Raw genomic sequence first — 12444 nt, forward strand, 5'->3', positions numbered from 1 at the left:
GTAGTTATTTTAAGATGGCAAACATCTTTGAGTGTATCTCCCCCTTTTTTTTTTTTAGGATATGTTAAGATTTTACTTGTATTAATAACATAGGGCTTCTTAAAATCAGAATAATCATAGACATGGGATTTCCCAAAGTCATTTTTGTAGATTTAGTTTTAGATGTTGATACCAACAATATCACTTTAAAACATATTTTCAAATATTTATCTTGAGACAGGAATAGTATTTTTAATGAAAACATTTCTGTCATTGAAAATTGCAACCAAGGTAAGATGTCTAAGCTAAAGTCATTTGATATGACTAAAAATGTTAAAGTTATACATTCCCTAACGTAATGAAAAATAATTGTTTAAAAAAAGTGATTAGTTGCACAGAGATGAGAGGAAAAGGAAATAGGCCATTCTTCTGTTCTTCTCCATGCTAATGTATGTGTACAAGGTCAAGGTTCTGGTTATGGCCTTGCATAAACAGTAGAAGTTTATCCAGACTGCAAGAGTTCTAAGCTAAGTTTTTGAGGAAGCTTTTGTGAAGCCATTATGAATGCTACTTTTGTGCTACCCATGTTCCGTCTTTACTTCTGACATTATAGTCAGCGGTATTACTACTGTACGCTAAAACTGTCTGCAAAACTTATTTGCCAAAAAGCAAATACCCTGTTGTTACTGAGTAGTTCGATTTCTTTGGTCAAGTTTCAAAGGCTTCAATTCAGTTTTGTGACAAGCAAAGAAGAATAAACAAATACCCAGATCTGGGTTTCAGCAGCACCATTGCATTTTTCATTCAGCATGATGATTTGGGGTCTGAGCTATAGCATTATCTATCTTTTGATATTTATGTCATTAAGAAGATGCATTCGGCTTACAGTAATGGATCTATTTAAAGAAAAAATTGTTAACTTACACCCACTTATCTGGAAAATCAATGCTCAATCTCTCTCTTGCCAAGTTGAACCAAGACTAACCAATGTCTCCTCTCTAAATGCTATAAAAGCTGGCTTCTTATAAAAAATAAAAAATATACTTTCCTTTGATTCATTATACTAAATCAAATAAGGAAAAAAATAAGCTTTAGTAGATACTCTCTATTATAAATAAAAATAGTCCATGGTTTCTGGTCAAATTCAATGTTGTATCATCATTAAAATGCAAAATACAGGCTCTTAAATAGGTATATGGATTTCAGTTTGACGACTATGGAGCATCAGGTGGCATTACAATATACACGCAATTACATTTTTCAGTCTTTCAATAAATTACTCTGTGACTAACTTTTTGCAAAATCCAAGGTCCAACGAATTGGTATAGTATAGAATAGTGGTTAAACACACAGACTTATGAGCCTGTAGATTTGATTCCAGCTGTTAATTACCACCTCTGTGACTGCTGGCAAGTTACTTAACATATCTGAGCCTCATGTGTAAAATGGAGATAATAACAATATCCATCATAAGGATTACAGTCAAGAATAAACAAAATGATTTATATACAATGCTTGGCACAGTGCCAACTTGTTGATAATAGATGCTAACAGTAGACGTTAACTATTGATTTTTAAAGAGTAATTATTTTGCAATCGCATTTTTCCAATTACTCATAATTAACTTATTTCATAGACAAAAATGACAATTCCATAGCCATTACCTTTATTACTGAAATCATCAATTAACACAATTTCTGCTAAATATTTCCTTGGAGTCCTTTTAATTACACTGTGGACTGTTCTCATGAGGGTTGACCATCCTTCATTATGGAAGACAATGACAACGCTGGAAGTGAGCAGATTTTCATCATAATGCCAATATTTGCATCTGCAAGAGGAAATTTTCATTACGTTTATTTAGAGGTAATCTATAATGCTTGCTTCCAAATTTATCATGATTATGTTTTATGACTAGATTGAATATTACTGACTTAAAGTAAGTGAATGAAATACAACTTTTTATATTTTAACAGAAACACAAGATAGAAGAGAGATGCTATTATGAGATGAAGTTACTCATAGACAAAGCTGCTTCCTAACCAACTGGCACTTTTTATGTGATAGAGAACTAATTTGTAAATTTATACTTCCCAGCTGGGATGCTTAAGATATTATTTACAGCTTTCAGGTTTTTTTTCATAACTTAGATCTCGGTTTATTTCCTTTTTAAAACTTGAGCTTCTGGTACAGGGATTTATTTCACTTGCTGCGAATAAACCTCTATATAACTGCATTTGAAATCTGTCCTATTCTAATATGGCTCAAATATTAAGAAAAAAATTTTTAAGGCTGAACTGTGACATGTGTAGTAGACATTCAAAAATTAACTGCTGCATGAATCAACAAAGTTCTAGTGCTGTTTAGAATTACTAGATTGGCTAAAGAAGGATCTTCAGCTGTTTAACACAAAACTATTCAAAACTGTAGCAGGAATAAAGTTGTCAGAAGCTTTTTTCTGATTGGAAGAAAACTCAAAACAGGGCCTGATAAAGATTCAAGGAGCCAGGGAAGGTTCAGTGAATTTCACAGAAGTGTGATATGCGTGTGTGTGTGTGTGCATACATATTTTTTTTTCTGTTTGATTATGGGAGAAGAACAAGATAGTTAAGAACAAAATAGACTAATGAGAATGACATGAGACCCATGTTCTTTTTGCAGGAGCTACTTTTCGGAACTAGCATTTGGAGCCTATCATGTTCTCCTTGATAAGTGGAAGGGGAAGCTTTTTGTTTTTCCCCCACAGCTTTTCACGAACTAGTAGAGAAGCTTGTTCCCAAGATTAAATGTAAAACCATGAAAGCAATAATTAACTTTATCGGCTTAATAACCTATACCAGCATTTAGAATAGTAACCGTTCTCTAAAACAGGGCCTGCCCCAGTACAGTCAGAAACCGCCTTTTTTCCAGGTGTTTATTTTCCTTTCAAACTTGTTCTGAATGGTCTTTGTTCTTAGAGGTTATTTTTATAGAAATGCAGACTGAGTCTGGTAATCCTTGTAGTCTTGTTTCTTATATCTGCATTTTCTCATTAAATGAGTCAGCGGTAAGTACCTACCATGCCCAAGCTCTGAGCTAGGCACTGGAGCTACAGCACCAAGGAAGACATATGTGGTCTCGGACCTTATAAAGACATGGAGCAAATATCTGTACTTTCCCTGAGTGTGTTGGTTGGAAAACCAGGGTGCAAATGACAGGTGGACCTCACTTAGCCTCAAAACATGTGGTCAGGAAGGCCTCTGGCAGCCAGTAATGTGAGGGTGAAACCGAAAGGATGTTGAGAAAAAAGTACTGAGACCAAGAAGTAGGGAGGGAGTGGAGAAGAAAAGATAAAAGCACGGGAATGAAGTGTCTGCACATGATTCAGATAGTATGAGAACTTTAAAAATGAAGAGATGGAAGATCTGTATCTTTGGGCAATACAATTAAACTATGAAAATAAACATGAGTTAAAAAGGAAAAGTTACAAAGGGCATTAGCAGTACAATAGCAAATAACAGCATATACGTATTATTTGTCTTACTATTTGTTTTACTTTTATTAACTTCTTTAACCTGCCAACACCACTATGAGGTTAGTATTATTAATGTCCTCATTTTATAGATGAGGGAAGTGAGGTTTGGAGACAAATGTTTTGTCTAAGATCACACAGCTGGTTAAGTTATGAAGCCAGGAAATAAGCCAAAGTTATCTCAAGATAATAAGAAATCTTGTTTAACATAAACAAAAGGAACAGGAAAAAATACTAGCTATACCTATGTAGGAATGGCTAAGAACTAATCTAGGATCTAAGAACTGAATTTGACATTGAATTTCAATTCAGTACAGGGCACCTGTACAGCTTATTGCTACATGATGGGAGCACTCTTCCCTCCACCTTCTCCCTGCGTTTTTTTGGCCAGGAGATAACCCCAGGAACGGGAAAGAAGTGGTGGGGCATGTCCTCCTTCGACAATCAGCTAAATGAAGAGGGATTTCCAAAGCTGAGAGGGGCCAAATGCTCTTGCAGAAGAACAAGCTCTTTGGGTGATGAGCACACAATGCAATATATATATATATATATATAGTGTATTACTGAATTGTACATGTGAAACCTATTTTGATTTTATTAACCAACGTTACCTCAATCCTTTTAACAAATAAAAAAATATAGCGGAGGTATAATGCAGATCTTGAAAGAAGATGTGTTTCTAGAGAGAAACTAATCTGGGCAGAGCAAAGTATATGATTTTAGGTGGGTAGGGATAATAATCGCCTCCTCTCCCCCCCAAAAAAATCAAACTCATCCAAATGGAGCCTCGAGCAACATTTTGCTTCCTCAAATTCTAACCACTGGGCTTAACGCAGCAGAACTGGATAGGAAAGACAGCAGTTCTGATTTACAACAGACACTAGAACTGAAAATAGTTAAGATATGAAAGGAGATTTGGGACTTGCTGATTTGTAAGGCAAAAGATGACAACTTGGGAAACAAGCCAGACAGGGACTTTAAATGGAGACAGAAAAGAACTGAAAACAAAGAGATTGAAGGAGGAGAGCAGGAGGGTAGAGTGAAGATAAGAGAGGGGGCCCACGAGGGACACCTTCACCGTCCTAGGGAACTCCAGGGATCTGGACATGGCATCTAACGTTCTTACACAGGACAAGGGGACAAGAGAGCTGGGAGAGAGTGTGTTGTCCCATTTTTCCATTTCCTCTCACCCATGTACAGTTTGGAAATAACTTCAAACATGTAAACTAGATTGTGTGCTAGTAACAACTTTTGGTGTGTATTTTTCCTATTTTCTTTGTCTTAAAAATTACAAAAACAATACACAGCCTGTTGTACAAAATTTTAAAAAAATATAGAAGCTTATAAAGTAAAGGAGAAAGTTCCTACCCCTTTAATTCTCCCCAACTATGTCAAATCTCACCTTTTGGGGAAATCATTAATAGTCGGTTGTATATATTTTTAGATTTTTTTAAATACTCGTGCAGGCAAGTAAATGTATATATAACATATTCAACATATTTTCAGATGAGTGCGTACCGATTCTTCTTCCATGTGAGTAGGTATAGATTTATCTTATCTAATTATTTTTAATACTGCATAATACTCCTTATTGACAGACATTTCAGTTGAGTCTACAAATAATGTTATAATAATCATCCTTATGCATATATCTCTGTGCTCGTGCATAGGACTCTGTCCTACAAAATGCTCAAGACTGTAAACTCATTAAGGAGGGAACCTCATCTGTCTTGCTCACTACCATCTAACACGTAGTAGCTGCTCCAAACATATTTATGGAATTGCTTTGGGTACATTTTTGAAATGCCTCTTGATGTATTTTCTTCTTGTAGTAATGTCCACTCTCCACCCCACAACCCTGCTATTTTGAGGTACTCTCAAGAATAGTTAAACCCATATGGCAGGTGGAAGAGGGGAGAAAGGGGAAGTAGAAGCTCTTCTAGTGGGGAGTAGAGGAAAATCTGGCGAGAACACGATGATGATGATGATGGAACATAATAAAAGCAAACACGAAGGGAATTGTGGCCGGCCTCCATTTCTAAACTCTAGGAGGAGGATACCCAACGCCGGGTGGCGGCAGCGCAGAACAGAAATGATGCTGAGGTGTATTCAGGCGGGGAGAGGTCGAAGTAATTCCCCTTCCCACCTCTTTTTTGCAGTCTCCCGTGTTCTAGGATGGAGCCAAAGAGCCTAGAGATTTCCACACGCTTTCGGTGGAAATATGGAAAGGAGCTGAGAGTAAGATCCGGCCGCCTGCCAGGAATCACCGCGGTAAGGGGTAAGATGACCCAGGAGGCGAAGCCATGGGGCAGAGGGCTTAAGACAAGGTCTGGCCCCTGGGGTTCAGAGGTCCATAGTACCCGTGAAGGGTTAAGTAGAGATGAGTCCCCAAAGTGCAGCAGGCATGGGAAAGGACCATCCGTCCTAAATGCAACAGGAGAATCGACCAGAAGTTACTACAGCAGGGGCTCCTTGAGCAGCAAAGAGGTCGCTACACCTGAAGAGACAGGGTGCAACTCACTCGGGGCCAGGAGGGGGCAGCAGAGAGAGAGGTGAGCAGGCCCGGCCCACCCGCACTGCCTCAAGGATATATGACCCTCTGTCACCCGGATCCTAAAGAAAGAGGAGAGATCCTCTGCAGCACAGAAAAGGCCCAGATGGGGGAGGAGTTTGTACTTCAGACTGATTAGACACCAGCCCAAAGGGGACCTATACGCCAACACAGACTGGGTTACCTTTCATTTGCCACCATCAGCCCAAATGCAGGTCATGAGAGAGTTTAGCTCTTTGGCAGTTTTCTGATTTTCCACTGTGAGATGAGGGCATGAGGCCATGAGGTAGAGTACACATAAGTAGAGCTTATACTAAACAAAGCCTCGATATTAAGGCTTAGTATTAAAAGAAGCACCTATGGCATCGAGGTAAAAACTCTTATTTTGTATCATTTCTCTCATCACTGGAGTAGAGTCTGTTATAGCTTCTAATAAGAAGGAAGACCAACTGAAACAAGTAAGCCACATTTAAATGGATGGGTTTTGTTATAGGCTTTTGTCTAATTTCTGCTCTCTGGCACTTCATTTTCCAAGAGAGCTTAAAGACCCTCTCACATCAAGGACAGCAGTGTCTTAGCTTTATCACAAAACTGCTCTGGTTACAAATATTCACGGTCAGATTCCAGACTTGCAATGATTAAAGCTATGGAGTTATTCTGAAAATAATTCAACAGAATATTTTCATGGTAGCTATGCAGGCCAGATGCTTGGTATCAGAAGAAAAGATGAGAATGAAGAATTTTCATACTGACTTTTCTATAACTTAAAAAAGATTTCAAAACCAAAAATGAAATGTCTGTGAATAATTTACTTGCATTCTCTGTACCAGCTATGTTTTTAGCATCTGTAGTTTGATAGAAAGCTTTGCTGGATTTCTATTTTATCAATAAATAATGTCTAATTCAGCAGATTATGAAAAACTCAACATTTTGAGGCTGCAAGTTCCTGCAATCCATATGTATTATAATTAATCTACGGTAGTGTGTATATGTGTGTGGATCTTGCCCCTTATCAAGGTTGTATATTACTTCTAGATCATTTCCTGAGAGTCTCAATAAACAGAGTCATTTTGGATTCTCTTCCTTTAATTCTGCAAGCACTCTAAATCTAATAGAGAAGATTCTTCAGGCATAGAAACAATTCCTCAATTTAGGAAACACTGTTTTTTTAAAACTATCTGCTTTTATTTTTAAATAAATTGAGAATCTTTCCTGTCTCCATCTAAAACCTGTTGCCCACTCCTATGATGACAGAGGTGGAAAAATGCTTAGAATTTACACTTAACAGTGTGATCACCCAGTAGATTAATAAATTAGTAATATAGAACTTAAAATTTAACTTAGCATTCAGAAACCAATATATGTTTTCAATGAAAGGAGAATTATCACTGTTAAACCCATTCACTCGAACTCAGATGACTGAGGGGAGTGGATTTTTCCCAAGTATTCGGTTTCTATACACTCTGACTGGAATGATACAAAGTGAGTTCCTCAAAAATATGCTATGGGAGATTATATTCCTTACTGTTAATTACACATAGCAAACCCAAGAATTTAAGCATCAAAGAACTTTATAATTAATCCTGATCATATGGATTTTGTCAGTGTATTTCCCAGCAAAGACTGTTAGAATAATGCAGATGTGGACTAGCCAACATAAGGGGCAATATTACAACCCTTAGTCTGGATATAATTCCTTTAAACATATCACTTAAAATTACATTGGCACTTTTTTTTTTTTTGCAACCATATCATATTGCTAGCTTACAAGTCCTTAAAACTTATCTCTTCAATGTTTCTCATTCTGTATTTTTGCAGCGGAACTCAGTATAAAGTGCCATGTTTACATTTATTGAATTTTATATTGTTGGTTTAGCCACTTGCTCCAGCAGGTTCTGCTCTTGATAATTTTGTCAATTGGCATATATAACCATCCGTCCCACTTTTCTGTGTTGAAAATTAGATTAGTAAGATTGCATCTCTGTATTTACTGTTTATGTGGATAAATATGAGAAGGTCAAATACAGTGTTTTAAAGCTATGTGTAATCTTCAGGCGGGTCTATCACTCCATTCATCAATTTCACCTAACTGCACGATCATTCACACTGCGTTTCTTTACCTGTCCACAGGGATCTGAAGACTTTACTCAAATATCCTGCTAAATTAAGATGCATTAGGTATCACACAGTCTCCTGGTCCACTTGTGTTACGCTCATGTCTTTTTAAAGATAGAGTTACTGGTTTGGTCTGAATCCTTTTCAGAGACCCACTCTGGCACCTAGTGACCTTTTAAGTACTTATAAGTGATCTCTCCTGGGATCTTAGTGCATCAACATCAAGTTTCCAGAGCCAAACTTTCTTTCTGCCCTTTGGAAATATAAGGCGATATTTCCCCACCTTCACTTTCCTAAAAGCGCTTGTCTTCTCCACATTACCTCTGGATTACAGAATAGCGCTTTCTCTCAAAGTCATCTGGTAAATTCCTCAACACCTAGCGCTTTAAGAGGCTTTAAAGGACTTGACAAAGTTAAAGTACTCAGGCGCTTTCTTAATTCTACGCTCAGTATCTTTGAATTTAATTCCCTCTTAACCTGTTGGCTATAAAACTTTCAGTATGGACACTACTCCTGCAGAGAGCTAAGAAAGAAACAAAAGTATTGCATTATCTGTTTTCGATCATATGTTAAAATCATATAATATGCACTGATAATATGCCTTCTCTGCCTTTATTTCACTCCAAACAGATTTTTAAATTATCATCATCATTATTATTGGTTATCTTTGGCAGATACCACTTGGGATGTAGGTCTGGAATGTCTCCTGCTTCTCTGAAAGCTTCCTTTCACTCACTGTCCTGCCCAGGTGACACCTTCTTTCAGACTCCTTACATAGTCACTACTGAGTACAAGAGACCACATGTTGTCTGCCATCCCTACTCCAGCAGGATGGCCTAGCCGTGAAAACTTGTCCAGGCTGGGTCAATTAGAGGCTCTCTGCCTGGACTTTGGGCTTCTGAGACTCTAGTTGGTTTTATTAGGCTCTCAAAATGATCCCATGAGGCAAGGGCTGGGCAGCAATTTCATGGAGAAGCAGAGATGAGAGTTCATGAACCCTCAGAGAAAGAGCATATAACCTTGGTTCTCGGTTTTTCATTTCCTGGTTCAGTCCGGTGTACTTCCTGACCTTAGGTTCTATGACATACTTTTATATCTTTTCAATTAGCTACTCGTCCTCCTTCACTCCCCCCGCCCCACTCCACCCTTTTTCTTAACTTAAGCTACCTGAGTAAATTTGATTCCGGCAAATAATCCATGTCTAACATGCTACTCTTGACATTTTTATAAACTTAAGTTCATTATATATATGTCATCACAGAATTAAACTTAGAGCTTTTTACTATCTTTTAATCGATCAATTTTTTAAATGTTGAAATTATTGAACATCTCCCTCTATGGTCATTGTTGAAGTTATAGAAAGATGAGCTAGAGATGGTTATTACTTGGCAGGTCCTGAAAATTATTTTTATGAATGTATAAAATTGATTAAGCTTAAGAGAATTACATATGCTATTCAAACAGGAGGTTGATCTTTAAAATATTAATTTCGAATGAGAAAAAAAAAACAAAATTTTCACACAGCCTGGTTATCACTAGAAAATCTGCCTGAAAATTCTGTTTATAATCAGAAGGTTGCCTGGTGAACATAGAATCGGACTGTCTTACTGCTTTTGAGAGCTCCATTCATCCTTCCATGACAGTTTGCCAAACAGACTAGATTCAGATCGTTGACTCAAGCCTCCTCTCTCATGGATAACTGGGGGTATGGTGATCACATCTTTCCTTTGGCCTCTCTATTCTCACCTCCATGTAGACTCTTCCCTTCTTGATATATATTCTTTCTTTTGACGAGGCACAATAAAAATGAGGTTACAGTTTAGTTTTTATTTAACCCTTTTCTCAAAATTATCTCGATGCCTTGAAGAGTTTGTATTCCTTTCCTTGATTACTAGACACACTAAGATGATCTAGTTACTTTGGCTCAATGTTCTTATCAATTCTTACCCATCAAGTCCTCCCTCAAAGGTCAAAATTAAATCTGCAATACCAGACAGAACTCAACCTTCCTTAACCATCTACAATGAGATGAAACGTCAACAAAGTTAACCATCATAAGTTCTGCTCTTGGTCAGAACACCGATTTCAAGTATTGTTAATACTCAATACATACTAGTTGATTTGATATAAAAAATTTTCCTAGGAATACTCCTTTTCTCAATGTTGTACTAGATCACAGAATACCATCCATTTTCTTCATTAATAAATTAAGTATTAATGAAAAGGAGAATAATAAATCTTTAAGTTCTGTTCTATTGGGACTGAAAGTCAAAATCAATAAACAGAGACTTAATGGTTGGGTCTGTAAAAGTTTTTCAGGTATACACCTTTTAGGATAAAACTAGGTAATTGAGAAAGTACAGCTGTTTGCCAGCCTTGTTTTGGAATGTACAGTATGGTGTCATAATTGGAAGGTAGGAAACCAGAATGAATATGAAGGTAGGGACAATGGGTGGTTTTAGCTTGTCATGCCCATAAACTATATGAGGTCCACCCTTCCAATCAGCTCAATCTCAGTTAAAAAAAAAAATGCTTGCCATGCATGCAAGGTTTTAAGACACGTATCCCCAGTTCCAACCAGGTAGCTGTACTTAAACTTCTCCTAAGATGGATTTCATTTTCTGAGGCAGAGAGCTGAGGCCTACAGGTTTATTTCATGTCCAAATTATCAATATGTTGGAAGAAAGAAGGAAATTCTTAGCAGAGCAGAATGGCCAGGATCAGAAGCTCTCTAGTTCATCGTGGCTGATCGCTAAGGCAAGATCAAAACTACAAAACATGCAAGTAAAAACCACTGCTTTATGCAGCTGATGTAATAAAGAACAGCCCCATTGTCTGTCTGGACCACTTGTGGCCTCCTGTAACCGAGGGCTCTCTGAAAGCTTGTATGTGTCTGTACTTACTTCCACTTTCTCTAAAAAGGTCACCAGTTTCCTGGAGCCACCACAGTTCCTGGGAGACAGCTGTATAGTCATCAGCCATGAAAGCTCAGCTGTCAATGATCCTCAAACACAGTCACCGAATGATTAGAAAGCGCAGCTCTGAAACAGACAGAGCCTCCTTAAAGGTCACATCATCACTGGACCATGTGGCTTGCGGCCTTGGCAGCACCTTAAATAATGTGCACAAACTGTGGGGCAGAAACCTTTGAACGCGGTTGCAGAGAGTACCTCCATCTCAGCCATCCCGCTGATGTTCCTCATTCAGCATCCTGCCAAGCCAACCAGGTGTGAAGGGCATATGTCCCTTTGGTGAGGACATTAGTGGCATCAGGGGCCGCAAGGATTTAGTGAGCACTGGCTGTGTAAACAGCAACCGAAAGCCCCCTGCAGTGAGCCACAGAGGAGGAACACAAATGCCCACCCATGAGAAATCTAAGACGATGCATTCCCAAGCATGTGCCAACAATCCCAGCTGACTACCAAAACTAGCTGGGGAAGAACTGAAGGAGCTAAAATTCTAGCACTGTGGAGCCAAATAAATGGGGTTTTGCTATTAGTTACTATGATCTCATTTTATCCCACACTGGGGAAATGCAATTCTACCTGCTCTTACAGTTTCCAAAGCACTTTCAGACACATCTGAGTTTCACTGCGAACCCCGTAAGGTGGGTGGAACAGGCACTACTATTCTTTACTTATACATAAAAAGACTGAGGTTCCATTAGCTTACAGGATTTGCTCAAAGCCGCAGTGACAGAGGCGAGATTTAAAAATGAATCCTTTGACTCTAAGTTTCTTCCCCCCACTGGTTTACTCAGAATTACTCGCAAATATGTGCTTAAAGAAAACAGGAAAGCGAATTCCTTATTTCCACTCAATACCCAGGGAATACTGGGCCACTAACAAAATGAATGCACAGAGTTCTGTGGACTTCTGCCTCATTTTAAGGGCTGAGAATACTAAATACCTGGGGGCAAACTAAGAATGTTCAGCTCTGACGCTGGGTAGCTGTCTTCAGGTATTCTTCTTTTTGAAAAGGAAAACATACTCAGACAGATGTGTCCACTTAGCGATCTGAAATGTCAAACCACATTTAGGAAAAAATTCTGGCAGGGAATCCTAGGACTGGACATATGTTCTTGTACATTTTTTTTGAAACTCCCTGAGAAAGGAAAAAGAACATTTCACAGTGTGAGCCATATGTTTATAGCTATATTGGACTCTCATTTCAAATATGAGCTTGCATACCATAGTCTGATTTAACAGAAGCATCAGCTTACCAAACACCAATACATCAGAGCTGAAACAACCACTAACAGGAGTAGGGATCAAGACTGGGTGCCACA

At 38.1% G+C, this 12444-nt stretch overlaps 1 protein-coding gene across 4 annotated transcripts in view; it reads right to left on the reverse strand.

Moving 5' to 3' along the window:
- Positions 1–12444, reverse strand: part of GALNT7 (polypeptide N-acetylgalactosaminyltransferase 7) — a 116728-nt gene that overhangs the window by 21641 nt on the left and 82643 nt on the right. For all 4 annotated transcript variants that reach the window (XM_039876113.1, XM_039876116.1, XM_039876112.1 and 1 more), the window contains exon 3: positions 1644–1810. In XM_039876113.1, coding sequence (XP_039732047.1) covers positions 1644–1810 — 167 coding nt within the window. The remainder of the gene's footprint in view (positions 1–1643; positions 1811–12444) is intronic.

This window comes from Pteropus medius, unplaced genomic scaffold, assembly GCF_902729225.1.
Source record: "Pteropus medius unplaced genomic scaffold, Ma_sr-lr_union100, whole genome shotgun sequence".
Taxonomy (NCBI): Eukaryota; Metazoa; Chordata; class Mammalia; order Chiroptera; family Pteropodidae; genus Pteropus; species Pteropus medius.